The following is a 24,670-nucleotide window of genomic DNA, read 5'->3' as shown; positions in this document are numbered from 1 at the left end:
ATATACCTTCAAAAGAATAGACAATAATACATGCCAGGTTAATTATTTTCCAAAAGAAGAAAAATAATAATAATAATTTCACCATTTATCCCTGCCAAGAAGTCAATATCTAAGCAATTTCTTTTTCTTTTTTTTATAACAAATAAATGGGAAAAAACTAAAACTAAAAAGCCAAAAAGAATAAAAAAAAAAAAAGTATGGAGCAGGGGACCCACTTATCCAACCAGCTTCCACCCATTGAAATGAAATCCCAAACCTTAATAACTCCCGTAATAGCAGAGCTGAAATCAACGAAAATTCATGGCTTCAACTTCTCTGCTACCCAAAACCATCTCCCCTTTTCTCACAAACCCACCTTCTTCACTTCCCTCGGCTCACTTCACCAAGCCATCATTCTTCACTCCATGCACTAGAAAACCAACCACTCTCACCTACGCAAAGAAAAAGAACCCATGGCTAGACCTTTTTGACGACGGAGAGGACCCTGACATGGAATATGGCTCACTGTTTGCAGACGGCAAGCAAGAGGAAGATCCCAGGCCACCTGATAACCCCGATAACCCATATGGGTTCCTCAAGTTCCCAATGGGTTACAATGTGGAGATTGCTTCTTTGCCATTGAAGATTAGAGGTGATGTTAGGAGATGCTGCTGTGTGATTTCTGGTGGTGTTTATGAGAACTTGCTCTTCTTTCCTGCAATTCAGTTGATCAAGGATAGGTAACATTACAGAAATAGGTTGTGTAAATTTATGTAATTTGGTGATGGTGAGATTTGAATAGTGTTGTGTTTATTGAAGGTACCCTGGTGTACAAATAGATATAGTGGCATCAGCAAGAGGGAAACAAACTTATGAGTTGAACAAGAATGTGAGATGGGCTACTGTTTATGATCCTGATGATGATTTCCCTGAGCCAGCTGAGTATACTGACATGCTTGGAGTTCTTAAGGTTAGTTGGTATAGTATTCCCGGCTTCTTTAACACAAACAATTGGAATATTAAAAAAAAAAAAAGTGATTTTATCAGTTTTTTGGCTAGAGTAGGAGTGGGCTTATAACATGAATTTCCTTGAAACGAAAAATTGCTCTTGTAACTATTAAGAATAATAATAAGAATAATAATAATAATTCTAATAAATACTTCAATGGACATTATAAATTTAATTTATATCTTTCATTTACATAGGCATAACAAACATATCCAACTATACAAGCTTAATTATTACTCCTTTTTCATGGATAATACTAAACATAATTAGTATATTAATAATTGCATCTGTAATTATTACACCATTCACTGTTACCTTTCCAACTCCAAGTGTTTCCCATTGAAGAAATTCTTTCTTTCTTTATACATACTCTAGAACTACTCCATGGTCCATAGCAGAAAATAACAAGTATCATTTTTTCTTTCCAGTTAGATGGGTCTGCTTTTGAACTCATAAATGTTCTCAACAAATGATGGAAAAATAGAATTCCATACGATAGCTAGCATGAAACTACTAAATAACATAGATTAATAATTTTGAGCCAAGTGGAAAATGAATCTAAAAATTATTTAAGTCCAGGTTGAACTGAATTGTCAGATATCCTCTTCAGCAATTCATACGGGCACAGGAAGCCATAATCCTACAGGACTGAATCACAAATCACAACTAGGATGTGTTTCCTATTTGCACACTTATAATTTGCAGAAATTACCAATTGCAGTTAGCTTGTAAAGATGTATCCTCTTCTGTTTGCAGAATAGGTACTATGACATGGTCTTATCAACAAAACTGGCAGGGCTTGGCCATGCAGCATTCTTGTTTATGGCATCTGCTAGAGATACAGTCAGCTACATTTACCCAAATGTAAATGCAGCAGGAGCAGGACTACTACTATCAGAAACATTTACACCAGATAGTACGAATCTTTCAGAAGGTGGATATCACATGTGAGTTCTTGTCACAGTACTGTTATTTGTAGAACTTAGTACCTGGTAAATGAGACATTGCAAAACTTTCTGGAAACTGGTGTCTAGTCAATCTTGGAAGTTTTCATCAGGGCATTTCTTGGTTTAGGTATCATCAGATGATTGATTGGTTGGGAAGACCCTTTCGAAGTGTGCCGAGGCAGCCAGTGCCTCCGTTAAGAGTCTCCATTTCAAGGAAGCTGAAAGAGTTTGTAGAAGCAAAATATAGAGCTGTGGGTGCAGAGAAAGGAAAATATATTGTAATTCATGGGATTGAATCAGATTCAAAGGCCACAATGCAGTCTAGGGGTGATACTGATAGCCTGCTGCCTCTCCAAGTATGGGCTGAAATAGCAGACGCTATGAGGTACATTATTTTATCAATTTTTCTACCTTTGTCACGGTTTTAAGACATTGATGCAAAACTTGATGATTACATGGAAAACAGGGATTTTAAGCCAGTTTTCGTCATTCCACATGAGAAGGAAAGGGAAAATGTAGAGGAAATAGTTGGTGATGATACCAGTATTGTCTTCATCACAACTCCTGGACAGGTATGTGTCTTCTTCCACTCATTTTCTGATAATCAAAATGCTGCCTTGAGAGAAAGAGAGAAGTTGCAGGAAAATATGCTCAATCTGGAGCACAAAAAAATGCAAAGCATATTTTCTTTTTTTACAACTAGTTCTAGGAGACTGAACAATTATTGATTTTTTCCTTCACCTTCTGCACAGACCTTGCTTGTATGGTACAAAATATCTTGGAGCATGAAGCTGAAACACCATGTGTGATCTAGAATATGCATTACGTTGCATCATTCTATAAATTCCATTAAATTTAAAGAAATAGCCATTGCACATTTGAATGCTCATCTATCACATGAATATATAGAATGACTTCTGCCACGAGATAGTATAACTTCCAACAAAAACGCTTGCACAAGGTTTAATCAATAGTAAGATAACTTTTGGGGAACATTAAATATAAATCGTTTTTGCTTCAGCTGGCAGCTCTCATCAATGACTCAGCTGGGGTAATAGCTACAAACACAGCAGCCATCCAATTTGCAAATGCACGTGAGAAACCTAGGTAAGTTCTCTGCTAAATATAACTCATGTAATCTGATTGATTGCATAACCTCCTGATTTAAGTTTGTAGACACAAAGCTACTGTTGATCAGTATCTGAGTGTTTTAAACTAAAATTTATGCATGTGCAGCATAGTATAGGTATGTGTCATGTCAATAATTTTCAGAATATGATCAAAGAGTATTACATAATGCGAAGAGGCAACTCTAATTAGTATTTTGGATGACATTTTTGCAGCATTGCACTGTTTTCATCTGAAGAGAAAGGTAAACTATTTGTTCCAAATGCAGCAGAAAAGAAATGCACGATTGTCTCATCTAAGACTGGCAAACTGAAAGACATCGATTTTGAAGATATAAAACAGGCAATGCAAATTTTAGACTTGTCCCTGGTTCTGGCATAGAAGAAAAAGAGACTCAATTTTCCTTTTTCTTTTGTTTTTTAATTTCATTTTCTTTTTCCCCATCTTCTCCTTCTTTTCCAATCTTTAACTTCTATTTGTACATGGAAGGCATAGTGTTGAAAAATCACATTGACAGATAAATTTGATAGTGTCAACTTGCAAATAGATTTCAAACAATAAGGCAAATGATTATTGCTGTTTGTGACAATCAAGCAACCACAAATTCATGAAACAATTGCAATTTATGATATAGGCAGTGTTGATTCAATTCAAATAAAAGTTTTAGATCAGGGAATTGGAATTTAAAGCATTTGTGTTCACTTTGTCCAAGCTTGAAATATGTACAAATGAATTCTATCCCTTTTAGGTTTCATGCAATTGGCTTAACAGAAAAACTTGTCATCAAAAGCTCAAACATCTTATAACTGATATGTGCTAGAAATCTTAGGAGGTGTTTGGTTTATTCTGTCTAATGCAGCTATTAGCTTTTTGGTCCCAACAGCTGAACCAAAAGCGTTCATTGAGTTATTTGAAGAGACAGGCCCTAACGGCTGTTGATCTAAAAAGCTCCCTAGTAGATTGCTGTCTTGACTTCATTCTAATTTTGGGCTAGGTTTCCCCTATTGAAATTCATTACTAACAAAATCACCCTTTACCAAGTAAATTTATCATGTGACAGAATTATTTACAATTCTCAACAATGAGATATAAGTATTGGAATATGAGAAGTAACTATACCATAAAAAAACTACAGCAGTATGATATCCTATTTATGGTAACATCTTTATTTATTACAAACATTCAAATTGAAGTTTTCTTAACTAAATTTCCACCATCACAATAGAGAGAACATTAAATAAGATGTATTGTCAATATATTTAAAAAATAAAGTTATCCTAAATTGTCATATGATATATAACAAAAAAACAGCTTATTTTTATTGACTACCTAACATTCATAGGTTATCAATGACCTTCCATCAGCAATAATTGCCAAATACTCTTCACAGTTGAGCCAAACAGACCATTAATACAAATAACAATTGCCAAAAGTTTAATAGTACATTACAACGTAATGCACACTCCAAAAGTCAGGGTCATATCTTGTTGATCGTTTAAATGTTATCGACTGCTTAATGGATACATGTGCATATTGCTGCAATTGAAAATAACTGCGAAAAAATCACTGAAAAAAAAAAAAAGGAACAACCTTAATGACTTTTTATGAGAATGAGTGACAGACATTGTAAATAATTATAAAAAGTTGAAATATAAATTCAAACACAAGGGGCAACATGTTCAAAAGGTGTTATTAAACTAGATTAAAAAAAGTCAGTAAAGCACCTTCATATTATGATCCCCATCAAAGTCTTCAAGATCATTGGTTAGTGAACTGCAATTCTTGTAATCAAGAAAGTAGCTTTGCTCGAGTAGCCGGATCCTCTTTAGATTCCACATGAATCATAAATACACACCCCAGAGACCACAAAAGAATGTATTGGAAGGGGACCCAAGATAGACATGCAAGAAGGCTCAAAATGCTTCCAACATATTGAGGATCTTTTATAACACCAAATGGAAATTCTGTCACCCATGGAATATTCTTTCCAAAGCGTACACCATAGTAAGTACCTGATTCACCAAGCAATTGGTATACCCTGTAATATACAGATTTAGTCAGCCACCAAATACAGATTGTGACAACGTAGTCCGTCACTGCCACAAAAAAAATTATTTGGAGTGAAAGTAGATCAAGCATTTAAGAAAAGCCCCAAAATGATCCAGTCCCATGTAATGTTTATGCAACTCCACTTGTACTCAGATAATGAGAAATTACCAATCCCAGACAGAGATTCAGTGACTCTGATAAATGACAAACTGCAAGTCCTTCAATTCAACAGAGAAAAGCCACTTCCTCAATAACAAACATGCTTGAAAACAACTATAAACTCTTCATATTTCTGGTTTACTTTTCATGAAGCAGAAACTAGAAAGGAATGGTTTAACCACAAATATGATGAATGGAACCGTTAAGAAATAGGTAAGGAAGGTTCTTTAGGCTTGCTGAAGCAGCTTCCTCGTCCATAAACAAAGCTGCAAGTTCCTCAACTAGAACTTGATACAATATTTCCTTAAAATGATAAGTAATAACAGTGATAAATAAATGAATACGACTGATTTCCAATGATGATGTCTCTTGCCAAGTCCAATCAAGAAAAAGATTGTAAACTATATGATTCTGTGCCTTTGCCCAGCACAAGGTGACACTAGCATCTAATACCCTTCAGTTGCCTAGCTACTCTATGTATGGACTAACAGTAAAAGCAAGCTAGCATAGAGGAAGCACAATAAACCAAATCTCTAAGGAAACTAATTGAAAGGCAAGCTAATGATCTTTGCACGTAACCATAGGTACAAATAAATTAAAATCCAATTAAGCAAAAGAATATGCATGAATTATGAGCTGAAAGCTTGATCAAAAGATTAACATCAACAATGCAAGTCACAACAAATCTTGGGGAAGATTGAAAAGAGTTCAGCTCAATCAAATACTAAAAAATTGCACAAAAAGAAGATTGTGCCATCACCACAAAACTCAATAAGCTCAACCACAAAAAAAATAAATAAATAATAATAATAATAAATAAATAAAGAAAGATCCCAACGACAATAACAAGAAATCCAAATCTAGCTGCAAATATAATTCGATACCCAGTAAGCAAATCGCGCACAAAGTATCATTTAAAGATTATGTATTAATTAGTGACTGACCTGAAGTTGAGAAACTGGCCAAAGCCAAAGAGGGGCCAGAAGTAGAGAGGAGGAGGCAAGAAGAAGGAAGAGACTGAATAGAGAGAAATGAACTGAATCAGCTTTAAGAAATGGGAGACACAGGCCATAACTTTACATGGGTCACGCCCTTTCCCACAAAGGTTCACCCATGACTGGGGATTTGTCCATAGCCAGTAGTAGTACGGAAATGGAGGAAGAACCCCCATTGCTGCAAAAACACCCATTTGCTTGCTTCGGACACCGAATTTTCTCGGGGAAAAATCACTCTGTTCCAATGACTAATGTACTTCACAGGATGAATCACGATTCATTGGTAGGGGCGAGCAAGCCAGCCGCCATTCCCCGAGGCAAAAGGGCGGGGTCAGTGGTGGTTGCGTGCCTTGATGGGCTGGGCTGGGAGGCTTCGGCCTGGATCAGGAATTCAACCTAAAAGCACTTGAATTTTTGCGTAATTAATATAGGCCGATGGAAAATCTTTAGGTGGAACCATCACCGGAGAAATATTAAAGTGAATTATACTGTTTTTTATAAAGAAATGATTATCTCTGTATCGAGTTCAGACAAATATTACTCTAAATTAATTTCTTGGACTACAAATAAAAGAAATTATCAAAATCCTTTTAAACATGGAGAGACTAATTACGATGTAAACTACGTCAAACTCAATGAGTATAATAAAACTATTATATATATTGTAAAATTTTTAACCCGTGTGAAATTTACGTCCATTAATTCACAAATTAAACCTCGATCCTCTGTACAATCACAGGCACTCGTGTGAAATTCTGTGGCATTCTAATGGGTTAAAATAAAAACTGCAAACAATTCCTTCTGTGACCATGATATGGTGCATAAAGCTTTAGCATGCTACTCATCTACGCTAAAGTCAGGTTCCGGGGGCTTCTGTGGCGTCAGCAAACTTGGACCACTACTTGCGCTGCGAAGCCTGTGTGCACGAAGAGCGTTGGCTGCAAACCGAGAAACAAGAAATGTCGCACCAAGCCTGCACAAACTACTTGGTGGAACTAACGCCTTCTCGTCGTCGTCACCATCATCATCTTCCTCATCATATTCTGCTGCTTCTTCTTGCATACGCAGTTCTGCCGCTTTCCTCCTTGCATACTTACGCCAAGAAGCTTGTATTAATATGGCAGCCCAAGTCCTCCATTGCTGTGAGTAAAAACGGAATGTTTGCTGCACTTGCCTGCTATGAAGACGCCTGAACTGACTTGCAACAAATTTCAGCTCTTCAGCTTCTAAGGCAAAAGCCTCTACTTCAGTTAGGGCCATGACTGTTCTTGTAGATGATGGTAAGCTAGTACCAGCTTTAGGGTCTAGTGCCCAAGTTAGAAGCTCTTCTCCACAAAAATCTCCTTCTTTTAGGAATCCTCTGTTGAAAAATCCACTCCTTCCACCATCAGTAGTCACACTCTCTAGACGGCCACGAATAATGAATTGCATCTCATCGACAGGGTCACCTTCACGGACTATATAAGTTTGCTCTGTGTATAGACTTGGCTTCAGTCTTTCACATATAGCATCTAGCAGCCTTTCATCCATATTGGCAAATAGAGGAACCTGCAGAGTCATGTTGCTTAGAGAAGAATGAAGCACATTAACTATCCGGAAATTTTAAAGTGGACCCAGTTTATTGTAGATGCAAAAGACATTGAAGTGGATTCATTTATTTTTTTAATGAAGGGATCCACTTGTCTGAGTCTTAGGCAAGTATTTTGGCAAGTATCTCCCTGAGCCAACAAGTTAAAAACTAGAAAATATATACTTACCCTTCTGACCAAATTTAAACAAAGATGTCTCTTGATATCTCTTCTGAGATCTTTTGGTAGATTTTGGACCAAACTTTCTTCATCCACTCCCCGAGTTTCCAACCATTTGTATTGATCATATCGCCTGACTCGCTCCTTGAGCTCCTCTGGAAGCAAGCGATGATGCATCCATTGCTCCGAATCACGCCTTTTGATTCTCATCTCCTCTAGACGAATTGTAATGGACTGAAGGTAGGTCTGCAGCAACCAAGACAAATCAAACCCAGAATCAAAGATTCAATATCTTTGCGCACATTGCATTTGTTTTCAAATGTTGTTAGTAGTGAAATAGGTTCTCTTCCCAAATAGCATTTCAGATTAACAACATTCTAAAAAGAGATTATAACATGCACTAGCAGCCTCTGATCTGAATCAAATTGACTTCCAACTTGACATTTAACTTACCTGCATGTTTCCAATCAGAAGCGCAAAGAGGATAAGCCCAGAAATGGCTATTGCAATGGAAAATAGAACCTCTAAAGGATAGGTGCTGGTTTGAAGACCCTGACCAAGTGTACTGTGGCAAATAAAATACATAAGTTTAAACAAAAAAAGAAGATTTGGCTATTATATAAGGAAAATGTTTTGCAATATATACCTCAAGTTCTGCAAGCCCCACCATAAACAGTAAAAGAATTTAGTGACGAATTTCCTTGAAGCTACAATGTCTGATGACATAGCTTGTGTGTAGATTCCATAATGAAATGATGAATTGCCATCATCATCTACACTACAGTTGTTTGAAAGGACATCATCGCTGACTCTTCGCCACTCATGGAAACCTGGCAATATCTTATTTCCACAGTATAAGAAGCTTATGTCACATTTTATACTTTCAGTGCAAGCTTTCTGCCAGCATGTGTCCTTGCGTTCGACAGCTAGTAAGTACCAGAAAGCCCCAGCTATCTGCAAATTGCATCCAAAGGCAATCAGATAAATTTGATGGTGAATCATTTCTTGGTATTCTGATAAAATCATTTAGATCATCATGGTTCATCCAAAAAACAAACTTTTCTCCTATCTGAATATCCACTCAGAAGTGATAATTCCAATGCTACAAAAAAATTAGACTTTTACTGAGGATAAAAATCTCTACTAAATGTGTAAAATTTATTTTAGCAGCGGAACTAAAATTCGCTACTAAGTCGCATGCTAAAAATTTTTGCGACCTATTTAGCGGAGAAAGTTTATTGCTTATGCACCATTAATGGTGATTTTTTTCCGACTAAAAACTTCGTCACAAAAGCTTCACTTAGTGATAAGATCAAATACTTACATGACTGGCAAGCAAGTACCAAAGCAAATAGTATGCAGCACCAGCCCAGGCACTATCAGCAAAAGCACCAGCTGTCTTTTTTAGGTCTGAAGCCAAAGGAACAAAGCGGAGAAATCTTGGGATGTATTGAAGAAAGACGAGACCTAACAACGTTCGTTTAGTAGCCAATACCTCTGAACCTTTTTTTTTGTTATTAAGATATTTCCATACCACTATCTGCAAAAACCAATTACATAAATGCATCAACTGTGAGCAGAACCAGATGGTAAATCATTAAGAAGATTGGTGAGATGGCATCATAATCCAAGTTCTTCTAAATTTTTACTTGCAAATACTTATTATGATGATCATATCATATGTAAGGCCCTGGAAAACTTCGTTTTGTTCAACAATTGTCTTAAAATTTAGGCATAAAAGAAGATCTGTTACTAGGCAAGTGAGAAAATTTCATAGGCATAGTCAAATGCTCTATAATTTTAAGAATGCAATCATCTAGTAAAGCAAAGAAGAGGTTTCTCAAACCTGTGGGAAGGGGAGCACAGAAAGGAAATCAGCTGTGAAATAACGACCTAAATAACGGGCAGCAATCTGTGCAGGATCTATGACAAGTTCACCTCGGCCAAAGACCCTCGACGATGGCGCAACATAAGCTGTACGAAACTGAAGTGCCATCCGAAGCAGATAGAAAGCATCAAGCATTGTCCGGACAGACGTAATTGCGGCTGCTAGCTTTGTATCCATGCCCAGACACGCCATTTTATAGTTAAAGACTGGTAGATAAAAGAACAAAGGATCAACAGACACTGCGAGAATGCAGGACATGACAAAAAGCCTATTCCATAGGAGGAGAGATTTGTCTTGAGGATCAAATATCATTTTCTCAGACACTTTAAGATCCTCAGGAAATACTGCACGAGTGACTCCAGTTTTTATATGTCGACCAATTGTTATCAGTCCTTCTGATCCCTTTTTCATCCCAACCGTGAAAGATTGTCTAGGATTCTTCGCTCCGCTCCCGCTAAGGGAGAATCCTTCTAAACTCAACCAGAATTTCTTCATTCCTCTGTTTGCCGTAATGCTAGTTTCCAATGACAATGTAGAGTCCAAATCATCCAATCTGCAGGTGCGAATACAATTCAACGACAAAGTTCTTCTACTTTTTGATTCAAAGCATAATCATCATGAAGAGAATTGTTATGTGCATTGTATACCTCACAAATTTCTCCCTCTGGCCACCAATGTACTGTGACTTGTAACCACAATCAAACATTTTGTAGCACAGGTCACATAGATACCTTCAAGGCAAACGTGACCAACTACCATGGGGTAATATCAATCAACAGAAACTCCTGCACAACCCAAAGAAGTGTGAGTTGCAGCAATAGAAATCCTTGCTCGGAAAATTCTCAAACGATTCATGAACATGTATTTCTCAAGTCTTTTCGAGTAGATTTAAGGTGAGCACAAGAAAATATCAATAGGTTGTAAGAGTTACACCCATCTTAGCATCAAAATAACAACAGAGAAAGCTTAAACTTCCATTGAATGCTGCATAAAACCCTAAACCAGCCCCAAAAAGAAGAATATACATGCGATTACTATAAAATTGATAGGATAATTACATGTAGCAGCCCTAGAATTGATAGTCAGTTATGGGTTAACAATCTGTAAATAATGCAAATGCTACCTTTGAAACATTGGCATCACCATGCCCTACAGGAATTGTTAACCCCAGAAATTACTATCCCCAATTATCTCCCAACAATTCCCAAACAAGAAGAATTTCATTTGGCCTATTAGGATAATTAATGCATTGTTATTATTCTCAATATTTCATGAAATATTGATGGCATTCTGATCCTATATGCTCAGATATACAAGAACGTAAAATATAACTCACTTCTCTTCCTTTATTAAACCTTCTCTTTTCATTTTCTAAAACAAAAGTGTTCCAGTCCCATGAGGACATTGGCAAATTTCAAATTTTTCTAAACGAAAAATATATATGCACGCAAACACATTAGAACCCATGAAAAATGATGAAGAAAAATCAAAAGGCAATTAAAAAAAAATAAAAAGGAAAAACTATATAGGAGATATTGAAACTCAGCTGCAACATTTCATGATCTTGGAAATATAAGGAAAATGATTAATGAACGTACCCGATGACATTTAAACTTCAAAATTCTACCATTAATGGAGTTTAATTTGAGTTTGCAGAAGAGAGAGACAATATAATTTTCCGAGGAAAAGGTATGAAGATAGATTGGAATGAGGGAGGGAGGCAGGGAGAGAGAAGAGGGAGAGAGGAAAGAGGGAGGGAGAGATTGCACAGCTAAACCGTTATAACGGTCGCACAACATTTCTATATACTTAATATTTTCTGCAAAATAATATTATATGCAAGATAAACATACTCTTTTATTTTTCTAATTAAATCTAGCATAGTAGAAAATATTATAAATATATAAAAATTATAAAAAGAAAAAAAAAATTATTTCTAATTTTACCAACTGCAGCAATTTAGGAATCTTATCAATTGAACATCAGCTGTTTGACATATTTACCAAACTGTTTAGGAAAATTATGATAGTCCAGGAGAACTGAGAATTCAACTACATGGCTTAGTTTTGGCAGAGGTAGTTTGTGGCAATCTATAGTTCTCATTATGGGCTACAGGCAACATGCCTAGTTTCTGTTGTTGGACATGATAATCTAATTTCATATTGTTCTCGTTGGGGGCCACAGGCCCAGAAAAGACAGGCCTAGTTTCTGTTCTTGTTCATCCCCATTAAACATTTACTCTCTGTTTAGTATTAAGAGTTTTGAAAAAATTCAATTCAATTGATTTATTTTTTTAAATAATTTATTTATTTAAAAGTAAATCATTTAAATTTTTTTAATCAGTTTGTATTAAATTTGAATTCAAACAATATTTATTTATCATAATATATATTTATTTAATTTTATAACTAAATTCAATTCAATCTATATATTTTATTTATTAGCTCAACATTCAAACTATCTAATAACTTTATACCTCATTAATTATTAAAGTAAATTTTTATTAATTAATATTATATTAATTATAAAATATAATAAAAATTATTCAGATTTTGACTGTAAATTTGCTCATATAATAAAAGCACAACTTAAAAATTAAATAAAAATAATTAAATGAAAATAAAAATATTAAATTTAAATATTATATTTTAAATAATAAAAATATCTAATTAATTTAATAAATTTTACACTTGTAAACTAAAAAAAGTTAACTTTAAAATAAAAATTATAACTTTAACTTTAACTTTTCAAAAATTAAAATAAAATAAAATAAAAAATTAAAATAAATTTTGAATATTATTTTAATTTTTTTAAAAAATATAACCAATTTTAATTTTATAAAAAATAAAAAATAAAATAAAATAATACTTTATACATTATTTTAACTTTTTTTAAAATATGGCTACTTTTAAATTTTACACAAATTAAAAAATTAAAATAATTTCTACATGTTAATTTAACTTTCTTTCAAAATACAACTAATTTTAATTTTATAAATTTTTTAAAAAAAATGTCTACATTATTTTATTTTTATTTTAAAATGTGACTAATTTTAATATTTAAAAAATTAAAAAATAAAAGTAATTAAATGGAGATATTATATTTTTAGTAATAATAAAAATAAAAAAATTAATTAGTACAAATACAAAAATTAAGAAAGTGAAAGTAAAATTAAAATTAAAATATATAATTAGATATAAAATAATTATTTATTAGTTAATTACTAAAAAATTATATAAATTATATAAAATATTTAAATTAATTCCACCTAATTATTTAATTAGATTTATTAATTTAAATTGAATCGAATTATCTTTTTTTAATTATTATTATTCATGCTTATCAAATTTATTTTTTATAGGATCAACTATCATTAATATAGGTAAAATTTTAATTTATTTCAGAAAAAAATTATTTTTTTTAAAAAAAAATCATTAGTTAGTTTTTTAATTTTAAAAAATATATTTAAATGTTTTTGACATTTCAAAAAATTTATAAATTAGTCTCATTAGTAATTTTAATTGTTAAATATTATACAAAATTTTAAAATATCATCAATATGAATATATTAAGTAATAAATTTTTTATAAAATTGAAGAATTAATAATAAAAAATTTTAATGGTTAAAACTAATGAGATGATTAATTATTGAATTTTTTTAAATTTTAAAAATATTTTAATATATATTTTAAAATCGAGTGATTATTTGAGATAATAAATATGGTTATTATTATATTTTAATGGAATGTATAGTTAAAATCATTTAGAAATAAAAAATCAGATAAACTTATCCCCACAAATTATAACCTTTTCTGAAAAGTTGATTAGGGTTATGTAATTGAGATGATAGTGATTTTGTCTGGTAGCTTTTTTGTGTATTTGAAATTGAAAAATAATTAATTAAATCATTATAGTAAAGTTTGCATGATAATAGATTATTAGTGTACATTTATTATTATTATTATTATTTAATTAATCAGTTCACAATTTTTAATTAAAAGGATGCATTGTCTTTTCAACATTAGCCTCTAATTTTTTGGGGGGGGGAGATCTTTAAAGTCATAGAGCTATTATTGGCCTTTAGTATATGAGGGTCCTATATATTATCAAAGCACATGCACAACAATGCATATGCATAATGAATCCAGAAAATTCAAACAGGCAAAAATACAAAAACCATCAAGGCATAATAAATAAATAAACAAATAATTTTTTTTTAGAAAAAAAATGAAACAAGTATCCAATGCTTCAATCTGAAATCTCAACTTCAAATTCCTGTTTCTGTTGATGGAGAGAACCCCACAGCCCACCACCACACAAAAGCTAGCCAAAAACTCCAACAACGCACCCATACCCTCAAATCTTTCTCACCTATCCAACTTATCAATTTAGGGTGTAAATGAATTGAATCGTCCGTGCACTATTCGATATTCAATTCGATAAAAATTCGATCGAGTTCAATTCAATTTTTAAACGATTCAAGTTTGAGTTTAATTTTGAGACTCGTTTAATAAACAAGTCAAATTTAAACTTTATAGTATTTGACTCAATAAGACTCGTGAATTCAATTCGTTTTTTGAGTTCATGAGCAAACTCACGAATAAACTGAGATTATTATTATAAAAGAAATAACTCTACATATACTTTTATAAGACAAATCTAAATTTTTTAAAATTCAGTTCATATAATTTAGTTACACAGGCATATATTTGAATTATTAAAATTTAAAAATTCATCTTTATAAGTTTACGAACTAATTTATAAATATATTTATTTAATTAAAATTATTTTAGTTCAAACTTATTAATTTTAAAATAAAATTCATTATACATGTAAATAAATTAAACTACTCATGAACTATTCGAGATTAAACTCAATAAAAACTCGATTCGTCTAAACTCGTTTGCTAAACGAGCTAAGTTTAAACTTGTTAATATTTGGTTCAAATTCGAAATAAGTAAAATTTGAATTCGAAAAAATTTTAACGAATTAAATTTAAATTTTTCAAAATTCAGTTCGACTCGATTTGTTTAGATTCTACGTATTATTTTACTTAGATTTTATCTGAATACTAAAAACTATTTTAAAAATTATTATTGAATAGAGTTTTAGTAGTTTGACTGAATCAAAGTATTAATATTATTTACCGGGAATAGTAATGAATTTAGACAGATTTTGGAGGATTCACATTTTGTCAAGTATATATCAAATGTCACAAATATTCTTTGGCTTTACACTAAGACCATTCCCACTTTCATTCTAGCACCCCATATGTGCATAGGTAGCTATGTCTTTTGTCTTTTTCTTCATTTAGAAAATATTTAAATTAATTTTTTTCAGTCATGCATAATTTTTATTTCTTTTAAAATAATTTTTTAAGTTCAAATTTTTAAAAATTTTTCATTTTAAATATAAAATTTAATAAAAAAAAATCAATTAAATTCAGCTCTTGTAAATTTCTTTATCGAATAACATTCAAAGGAGATTTAGTGAAAAAATGCTTTTAATAGAATGACTTTGTATTAAAGCTGACATTGGGGACCATACTATATCATTTACCTTTTTCAAAAATTTTATCTTTCTCCTTTCATTTTTGTCAATATTATATCATAATTTTTACATTTTTATTTATATTTCTATCAATTTTTTTGTAATAACTAAAAAAATATATTAATTTTAAAAAAAAAATTAAAATAATTTAAATAGTTACGTCCAATCAAGTGAAATTGTTTTGTGTTTCCATCCCATGATGGATAATCAAAGGATTCATGTGGTGCAGCTTTTGTACAGTCATTAAAATCATTATTTAACCGCTGAATTTAATCTAATAATAAATATATTAAAATAAATTTAAGAATTTTTTTTTTTTTTTTAAAATAGGAGATTGGAGGAGTCGAATCTCAGATCTCTTAGGTTTATCAGAATATACTTTCCACAAGACTAAGTCTTGAAGTGCAATAAATTTAAAAGTTTTAAAACCCTAATTTTCAATCTCCAATTCATTTATAGCTTTAACAAAAAAACAAAGCCGTTATTTAAGGAAATTGGCCACAAATGTTTCAAAAGAACCCAACCTTACAACTATTAGAAGAGAAATACTAACCACACTCATTTTTTAAATGATTATTCAACATGTATCATCATGTTGATTGAAAAAATATTTATTTATATTAATTATTATTTTTTAATTAATTATTAATTATTATATTTTTTGATTAATATTTTTATAAATATTAAAATTTTAATTTTTTAATTTATTCAATTGAATTCAATCAACAATCCCAATTTTTGAGATGGTGTGCCTTTATTATTGGTTTGGCAGAATAATTTTAATTTTTATTGTAATATCAAATCTGAAAACACTTTATTTAATCAGTGTTTTTTATTAAACTCAGGAAAATATATTTCTTGCATTTCGTTCTCTAAAGGAAATATTGGGATAGTGGTCCTTTGCGTTTTTACCAGATTTTTCAACTACTAGCACTTGGAGCCTGGTTGGCAACAACTTTGAGAGCAAAAAATTAAATTTTTTTCCAAAAATATTACTTTAATTGCAGTTAGAAAATAATTTAAATAAATAATGTAAATAAATTGTTTTATTATTTTAATATTTTTATAGCTATATTATATAAAAAATAAATAAACAAATGAAAAGAATAGAATTATCAGTTTACCGCCGCTTCTTCCTCCACTAACACAATAATCCAAGTTCTCGCCATTTTCTTTTTTCTACAGCATCTGCAAAAGCTCTCTCTTTAGTCAAAAACGTCTTGGGACCCTCCACTCCACGCTTCATCCATTTTCCTAATCAATCACTGTTCCAAGAATCATCATCAACCTATTATATCAATTACACTTCTAAAATACCATCATCAATTAGCCAACTGTAAAGCAATCTACAGCATTGGATGCAGATTGCAAGAATTTAGAATGAACATTCAAAAGAAAAAAGAATAAGAAAATCCCATTGACATACCCTTTTCTCTTCACCATTTTCTAAGGCCAAATCCTGCAATTCCAGTGAGAACCCAGGAAAAGAATTAAGCTTTACTGCATAAAGAATGCCTTCAAGGCCTTTGTCTCCAAGTTATTTTTACCATCATAAGCCTGGTTTTATCACTAAGACCAGAATCTTGTTCTTGACACTAACAATCTCTGCATCTCTTGTGATTATCTTTACAATTTTCTACTTTCTTTACCATCTTTGGTATTTTCTTGTAAATCGCTCAAGAACAATCCCTTTCGACTCTGGTACTCCTCTAAAGCTTCAGAGATTCTCTTACAAAGAGCTCAAGGTTGCCACTAACGATTTTGATGATGATAATATTATTGGCAAAGGTGGTTCTGGTACTGTCTTTAGAGGCATTGCAAGGGATGGGAAGCTATATGCTATCAAGAGGCTTGATACTCTCTCTTTACAATCAGAGAGAGAGTTCCAAAATGAGTTGCAGATTCTTGGGGCTTTGAGGTCAGCTTTCTTGGTTACTTTATTGGGATACTGTTTTGAAAAGAATAAGCGCTTGCTTATTTATGAGTATATGCCTAATAAAAGTTTGCAAGAATTGCTATTTGGGGATGGGCATTTGAGCCTGAGTTGGGACAGAAGGTTCAGTGTTATTCTTGATGTTGCAAAAGCACTCGAGTTTTTGCACTTGGGATGTGATCCACCAGTGGTTCATGGGGATATTAAGCCTAGCAATGTTTTGCTTGATTTTGATTTTAGAGCCAAGATTTCAGATTTTGGGTTATCAAGAATTAAGGTGGATGGTGAATTTGGGGTTGATTTGTTTAGCCAAGACTTGGGGAAGAGTCAAGAACTATGGAAGAGTCAGGAGCTTTCTGGAAACTTGACCTCAGAGACTCCTGCAATTGGTACTCCTGTGGAGCCATGTCAAGAGGTAGATTTTGCTCGTGCTTTACAAGCGTCTTCTTCCTCAAAAAATAGTAGAAACTGTTATACTGTTAGAGCTTTGAATGTGAATTCTTTCAATTATAACGCCAACATTGCAAGTGAGAGTGATGTTAAGGTAGAAAATGGGAAAGGGAAGGAAGTCTCTGGGGTGGATGTTTGTGGTGATGATTGGAATGGTAAGTTTGTGCCTTGTGATGATGAGCCTTGTAGTATTGATCATAGCAAAGAGCTGAATACTGGTTCATCTGTGGTTGATGATTCCACTTGCACAAAAAAATGGGGAAAGGATTGGTGGTGGAGACAGGATGGAAGTGGTGAATTGTGTAGTAAAGATTATGTTATGGAGTGGATTGGGAGCCAGATTTGCCCCTCGGCGAATCCTGATTGGGTTGAAGAAAAGAAAAGTACTTCTGATAGAAGAGAATTGAATCCTTCATCCCCATTAGATAAAGTGGAAGATGCTAGTGAACCTCAGTTAAATGAACTTGGGTTTGAAATTTGCATAAAAGAATATGAGAAGAAAGATTCAAGGGGCAGGAAGAATAGCAAAAGGAAGAATAGGAAGATGAAAGAGTGGTGGAAAGAAGAGCACTTGGATGAGATTAGCAAGAAGGGTAATAAGCTGAAGAATCTTGAAACCAAGTGGAAGAAAAGGCTTAAAGCTCCACATTTTCATCTGAGTCGCCGGTTTCACTTCCATAGGCGAATGAATTCTGGGGAGCAGACTCTAAATGAATCTGATCAAAATGGGGAGTTCAGTTTCAGAAGAGGGTGGAAGAAAAAGAATTTGCATTCTGCAGGAAGTGATATGTGGAGTGGAGATCTTTTTAGTCGCGAGTTAAGCAGCACAACGAGCATGAGAGGCACCCTGTGTTATGTAGCACCAGAATATGGTGGATGTGGGTACTTGATGGAGAAGGCTGATATATACAGTTTAGGAGTTCTGGTTCTGGTGATCGTGTCCGGTAGAAGGCCATTACATGTTCTAGCTTCACCCATGAAGCTTGAGAAAGCAAATCTGATAAGTTGGTGTAGGCACCTAGCTCAATCTGGCAACATCTTAGAACTTGTGGATGAGAGATTGAAAGATGAGTACAATAAAGAACAGGCAAGCTTGTGCATCAACTTAGCATTGAGTTGCTTGCAGAAGATGCCTGAATTGAGACCAGATATTGGAGAAATTGTAAAGATTTTGAAAGGGGATATGGATCTTCCATCTCTGCCATTTGAGTTTTCTCCCTCTCCACCATCTAAATTGTTTAGCAGATCGCGGAGAAGACAGAAATCCAATGCAGAGTAGCTAGTTCTGGTACATATTCTTCATTTTTTTCTCCTTGTGTCATGTTGTACTTATATGGGGTTTTGGCAGAGTGCCTTGCAGGAGAGATGACTGGAAGCTGTATTAATGTAAATCAGACAAATTGATATCTGCTATCTTTGCTCAAGTATCATGTTCAACATTGTTTTACTCTTGCAGCTCACTTTATTACAATGATGATTCAGGAATTAGGACAAGAAAGCTAATGCTGGTTTGCCTGAACAATTAAAACGGTTGCTGCTGCAAGTGTTAGTTTTTGTTTAGTTTTCCAGCTGGGCATAAATGAAACTTCAATTAATTACATCCTTTGTGTTTGTTAGTTGTAGATACAAATGGTGTTGCTAAATGAAAATAAAATCAGCAATTTTTTGCTTTCTTCAATAATTTCAGCTTCCAAAAACATTTCTGGAATATACCCTTTTGCTTTTTTTTTTTTTTTTGGCTTTCTTCAGAAACAGGAAACCAAATGTAGCTGGAATAATTCCCTAGTACCCAGAGTTCAATTCCTCTGTCCCTCCCCAAATATCTTCCGACAATGGAAAAAAACATAGTTTTAGAAGAAGAAAATGCAGTAAATGCACCAAAAACAGACTCTGGATATGCTTGTGCATTAATGGATATTATAGCTGCTTCTGAAAATACCTACCTATTTAAAGGATTATGGTCCACACTCCTGACTCCACATAAATAGAAAACCATTGTAATTGTGGTAGCCCTTGTTCCTCATTCCTTGGATGCTTGTTCCTTTTAATTTAGGCAGGTTTTGTTAACCAGACATGTCTCAATCTTATTAAAAGTGACATGATCAAGTAATTAGGTCCTAAAACAAATTACCCACTGAATGAGCTTATCACCATTGGATGGTTATAAATTCCCTGGTGATTAGGGTTAGATTCCCCACCTCCTCCTCCTTGGGAATTTTTACCCAAATTTCAGCCCATATGATTATTTTTTGGATCCAGATTTAAAATTTATACAACCAAAATGTAATGGAATAAAAAGAGTTAACTAATATTAGAGATTCAATCTATAAATTAAATTTTTATTAAAAATAAAATTAATTAAATTAAATAAATGAAAATTAAGGGTTAAATAGTTAATGATTAACTAATATTAATGATTAGGGTTTCCAGAATAATATGGTTAACCCAACATTAAATAGCAGCAGCCCTTAAACAGACACAGATTGTACTTTAAGGCCCACTGTAGAATATGAGTTTAAAATAAAAAATAAAAAATATTGATTAAGATATTAAATTTATCAAAAAAAAAACTATTGACTAATGGATTAAATAATTAGAAAATATAATTTATATTTCCTTAAAAAAAAGCTTATATTTATAGATATGTATTTATTACATATATAATTATTATTATTTAAAAATTTTATATATTACTTTTTATTTATTTAATATTTAAATGAGTTATTTTAGTATTTATATATAACTTAAAATTTAAATTTTTTATTAATATTAAATTAATTTAAATAATGAAATAATTATTTACTTAATCTATCATTCACTATATATTCAAATTCAATTATAAAATTATCATCTACTTATAAATTTAAATGTATACAAAGTTCAAATTTTATTAACTTTAAATTAATTTAAATAATAAAATTATTATTTACTTAAATTTTAATTATATACTTAAATAAATGTAGATTTTATATATTATATATTTATAAATAAAATTTATATTAAATTCAATAAATTATTCTTATTATAATAAGTAATTTAATTCTACTAAATTTAAAGTTAATAACATTAAAAATTAATTTGACCTAGTATAATAAATTTATAATAATTATTACTTATAGCTATATTAATATTTATATTATTTTAATTTACTTATAAAAATATTTTTAATTTTTATTATAAATTATAACTCATTTATTATTATAATATATATAAAAATTGACACAGTAATCAAGAGATAAATCATTGTCACAAAATTTTAATTATAAGAAATTATCTTAATTTTTTTAAAATTACTTTAATTTTTTTTTTTCAAGTTGATTTATGGCGATACATTTTTGTTGTTCTTCCAAGTAGGAGCAGGAATTCAAATTTATCTAAAGTGTGAAATGGCATTTTTTGTTTTTTTAAAAATTTTAATTCATACAATTCATTAATTTTAAATTTAAGGCTTCTTCATCCCATCATGAGGCCGATAGTAGCAGTCCACAACCAGGAGGCTCCTAAACCCTCGAACAAGTCGGGCTCAACCCGTTCATCCTCCAGACTGGACTTTTATTTAAGTCACTTGATCAGACCGGTTCAGCCCAGTTCAGACTTAAAAGCCAGACCTTCCTGGGTTTCGGTCCCTTTTCCTCAAACCCAGGCACAGGAAGAAATAATTGCGGGTCCAGTCATTTCGCAGCCCTATCCACTCACGCGCCGAAGGGAATTAAATGCTTGCCTGACACAGGGATGGTCCTGAAATCATCTATACGTACGAACCTGCAACAAGAGGTACTACAAGATTTTTCCGGATTAGTAACGGATTTTTCCATTACTAATCAATGAAAAATCCGTTACTAACCAATTTAGTAACGGATTAGTAACGGATTTACATCTGTTACTATGTACTTCGTTGCTAATGCAATAGTAACCGATTAGCAATCTGTTACTAATTTAGTAACGGATTTAGTAACGGATTTGTAATGAAATTTAGTAACGGATTTGTAATGAAATTTAGTAACGGATTTCAAATCCGTTACTAATTTAATAAAAATTAAAAATATATAAATAAATTGCATCCGTTATTAAATTTAGTAACGGATAAAAATTCGTTACTAATCCGTTACTAATTTGATAAAATAAAAAATAAAAAAAATATATTAAATTTATATTCCGTTATTAAATTTATTGTTAATTTTAAAAAATATTTAAAAAATTATATTAAATTATTAATTTATATAATTTTTTTTGAAATGGAATTAATTTATTTCATTATATTTTACATTAGATAATAATTTAATTATGGTAAACTATTAATTTTTTCATTGTATTTTATATTAAATATTAACTTTAATATTTTAAATTTTATTAATTTTATGAGAAAATTATTATAAAATTATATGAAAAAATTTAAAAAAAGAAAAAATGTGAGAGAATAGAAAAAATGAGATATAAAAGAGAAAATAACAAAAGAAAGAAAATAAAAGAAAATAATGATAAAAATGAAGAGCAAATAAGAAAAAAGGGAAAATTAAAGGAAATAAGAAAATGAGAAGAAAGGAAGAAAAAAATAGAAAAAAGAAAGAAAATGAGAGAAAGATGAAGAAAAAATGAAGAAAAATAAAGAGAAAATGAAGATATACAAAAGAATGTAAAAAAAAAGGTTAGAGTATATATATGAGAGAAAAGAAAGTAAATGAATGAATAATGAAAGAAAAAGGAAGGGAAAATGATAGAAAGTGAAAGAGAAAATGAAAGAAAATAGAAGAAAAGGAAAGAAAATAGAAGAAAATGAAAGAAAAAATATGAGAGAAAATAAAACAAAAATCAAGTGATAAAAGGAAGATCAATAATGAAAGAAAATTGAAGAGAAAATTGAAGGAAATGAAAGAAAATTGAAGAGAAAATTGAAGGAAATGAAAGACAATGAAAAAAAAATGGAGTTAATAATTAAGAAAAAAAATAAGATAAGGGAGAAATGAAGAAATGAGGAAAGAAGAGGAGAAAGAAAATGAATGAAATGAAAGGGAAAGAAAATGGGGAGAAAGAAAATGAATGAAGTTAAGGGAGATAAAATGGGTGAGTGTATAAATATGCGAATTAGTAACGGATTTAGTAATGGATTAAATCCGTTACTAAATTTTTAAAAAAGCGCGGGCGAACTCAAATAAAAAGGCGGTATTATTCTCCAAATTTTAGTAACGGATTTCTTAATCCGTTACTAAGTTTTAGATTAGTAACGGATTAAATCCGTTACTAAATTTTAAAAAAAGCGTGGGCGAACTAAAATAAAAAGGCGTTATTATTCTCCAAATTTTAGTAACGGATTTTTTAATCTGTTACTAATTTTTAGATTAGTAACGGATTTAGTAACGGATTTAGTAACGGATTAAATTCGTTACTAAATTTAAAAAAAATGCGGGCGAACTAAAATAAAAAGGCAGTATTATTCTCCAAATTTTAGTAACGGATTTCTTAATCCGTCATTAATTTTATATTAGTAACGGACTCAATAACAGATTTTTTCCGTTACTAAATTAGAAATAAAAATGCGAAAATTTAAAATAAAAGCGCAGTATTTTATTTTCTAAAATTTAGTAACGGATTATAGAATCCGTTACTAATTTTTGAATCAGTAACAGATTATATCCGTTACTAACTTAAAATGAAAATTTAAAATTTTAAAAAATAAATAATCAATTTTTTTATTTAAAAATAGTAACGGATTAAATCCGTTACTAAATTCGTTACTAATTAGGTTGCATTCCATTATTAAATCCGTTACTATTTTATTTATTTAATTTATTTATTTAGTAACCAATTTAGTAATAAATTTATTAACGGATCGAGATCCGTTACTAATTTTTATCTAATTTAGTAACGAATTTATAACGGATTTCAAAATCCGTTATTAAATTTATAAATAATTTTATTAAGTAACAGATTTAGTAACGGATTGTTAATCCGTTACTAAATAATAAAAATTAGTAACGAAATATAAAATCCGTTACTAATCCGTTATAAATTTATAACGGATTTAAATCTATTACTAATATCCGTTACTATTCCGACAGATTTTGTAGAGGTCCTATAGCTGAATGGCCATCTTGCGTGAGGAAATGAGAGAGTATAAAAGGGAGAAAATACCCTCCTCTACGGCTAAGTTTTTTTCTAAGTTCACAAACCCGTAAAACCCTATTTTCTGAATTTCAGATCATCAAATATTATAAAATATATCTATAATATATTTCTTAATTGTAATATAACTATATTACAAAATAAACTTGAATCTTCTTTTTTATTTCTTTTATTTTTTGAATATTAATTTTATTTAGATACTTCTTATTTTTAACTTTTATTTTATTAATAAAATTAATTTAAATAAAAACATTATTTTATTTTAAAAATTTAAATTTTAAATAATAATATTATCAACTATAAATTAATTAAAAGCTATTATAAATAAATAAAAAATTTAAGAGCAGACTATCTTAATATTTTCATCTCTTTTTATTTGTATATATAGTATAGAATAATATATATAAATATATGAATAATTATTATATTAAAAGAAATTATTTAACTAATATAATTTCCTTTTACAATAAAATAAAATGTGTACTTATACTATATTATCGTAAATTAATATTTTTTAAAAAATTATATTTCAATAAAATTTAATTAATTAATTTAGAAAATAAACATTACTTAATAATAAAATTTAAATTTAAAAAATACATTAATTTAATTAATTCAAAATTTAATTTTTATTTATTTTTAATTATTATCAAATTAAAATAAAGGTAAATATATTATATTAATTAATCACAAATTACATGATATTTATATATAA

The 24,670-nt window shown here is 30.8% G+C and overlaps 4 protein-coding genes across 5 annotated transcripts; 2 read left to right on the top strand and 2 right to left on the bottom strand.

Annotated features, from left to right (window-relative positions):
* Positions 1–45: 45 nt before the first annotated feature.
* On the bottom strand, positions 46–6,628 carry LOC110613385 (phosphatidyl-N-methylethanolamine N-methyltransferase). Of its 2 annotated transcripts, XR_002487601.2 has the most exons (3): positions 6,216–6,628; positions 4,788–5,101; positions 46–4,629 (listed from the first exon to the last, which is right to left on the bottom strand). XR_002487601.2 is itself a non-coding variant. In XM_021754476.2 (2 exons), the coding sequence occupies exons 1-2, from the start codon at positions 6,458–6,460 to the stop codon at positions 4,852–4,854; spliced, it is 495 nt and encodes a 164-aa protein (XP_021610168.1). In that variant the 5' UTR covers positions 6,461–6,628; the 3' UTR covers positions 4,787–4,851. The 2 variants fall into 2 exon arrangements, 1 of the variants encoding a protein (XP_021610168.1); XM_021754476.2 differs by lacking the exon at positions 46–4,629 and having other exon boundaries at positions 4,787–5,101.
* Positions 301–3,592, top strand: LOC110613383 (photosynthetic NDH subunit of subcomplex B 1, chloroplastic). Its single transcript, XM_021754473.2, has 7 exons — positions 301–719; positions 799–949; positions 1,745–1,935; positions 2,063–2,320; positions 2,402–2,507; positions 2,957–3,042; positions 3,279–3,592. Exons 1-7 carry the CDS (start codon positions 301–303, stop codon positions 3,442–3,444), a joined length of 1,377 nt encoding a protein of 458 aa, XP_021610165.1. The 3' UTR covers positions 3,445–3,592.
* A 199-nt stretch (positions 6,629–6,827) lies between the features above and the next one.
* On the bottom strand, positions 6,828–11,934 carry LOC110613256 (putative cyclic nucleotide-gated ion channel 7). Its single transcript, XM_021754298.2, has 8 exons — positions 11,501–11,934; positions 10,550–10,687; positions 9,861–10,455; positions 9,339–9,554; positions 8,661–8,968; positions 8,468–8,579; positions 8,024–8,260; positions 6,828–7,814 (listed from the first exon to the last, which is right to left on the bottom strand). Exons 2-8 carry the CDS (start codon positions 10,606–10,608, stop codon positions 7,104–7,106), a joined length of 2,238 nt encoding a protein of 745 aa, XP_021609990.1. The 5' UTR covers positions 10,609–10,687; positions 11,501–11,934; the 3' UTR covers positions 6,828–7,103.
* Positions 11,935–16,578: 4,644 nt separating this feature from the next.
* Positions 16,579–19,433, top strand: LOC110612743 (putative receptor-like protein kinase At1g80870). The gene has a single exon (XM_021753525.2). The coding sequence runs from the start codon at positions 16,964–16,966 to the stop codon at positions 19,112–19,114; it is 2,151 nt and encodes a 716-aa protein (XP_021609217.1). The 5' UTR covers positions 16,579–16,963; the 3' UTR covers positions 19,115–19,433.
* The last annotated feature ends 5,237 nt before the right edge of the window (positions 19,434–24,670 follow it).

This window comes from Manihot esculenta, chromosome 4 (genome assembly GCF_001659605.2).
Source record: "Manihot esculenta cultivar AM560-2 chromosome 4, M.esculenta_v8, whole genome shotgun sequence".
In the NCBI taxonomy this organism is placed as follows: Eukaryota; Viridiplantae; Streptophyta; class Magnoliopsida; order Malpighiales; family Euphorbiaceae; genus Manihot; species Manihot esculenta.
Note: the sequence above shows the minus strand (reverse complement) of the source record. Positions and strands in the feature narration are given on the sequence as shown.

Bases quoted from the DNA above. Each gene is read 5' to 3' on its own strand.
- LOC110613385 (XM_021754476.2), bottom strand. From the start codon at position 6,460: ATGGGTGTTTTTGCAGCAATGGGGGTTCTTCCTCCATTTCCGTACTAC. The intron at 5,102-6,215 runs GTCAGTCACTAA...TGTATATTACAG, and splicing joins GGCCAGTTTCTCAACTTCAG to GGTATACCAATTGCTTGGTG.
- LOC110612743 (XM_021753525.2), top strand. From the start codon at position 16,964: ATGCCTTCAAGGCCTTTGTCTCCAAGTTATTTTTACCATCATAAGCCT.
- LOC110613383 (XM_021754473.2), top strand. From the start codon at position 301: ATGGCTTCAACTTCTCTGCTACCCAAAACCATCTCCCCTTTTCTCACA. The intron at 2,321-2,401 runs GTACATTATTTT...CATGGAAAACAG, and splicing joins GAAATAGCAGACGCTATGAG to GGATTTTAAGCCAGTTTTCG. The intron at 3,043-3,278 runs GTAAGTTCTCTG...ACATTTTTGCAG, and splicing joins AATGCACGTGAGAAACCTAG to CATTGCACTGTTTTCATCTG.
- LOC110613256 (XM_021754298.2), bottom strand. From the start codon at position 10,608: ATGTTTGATTGTGGTTACAAGTCACAGTACATTGGTGGCCAGAGGGAG. The intron at 9,555-9,860 runs GTTTGAGAAACC...TGGTTTTTGCAG, and splicing joins CTGTGCTCCCCTTCCCACAG to ATAGTGGTATGGAAATATCT. The intron at 8,969-9,338 runs GTAAGTATTTGA...TGCAATTTGCAG, and splicing joins GGTACTTGCTTGCCAGTCAT to ATAGCTGGGGCTTTCTGGTA.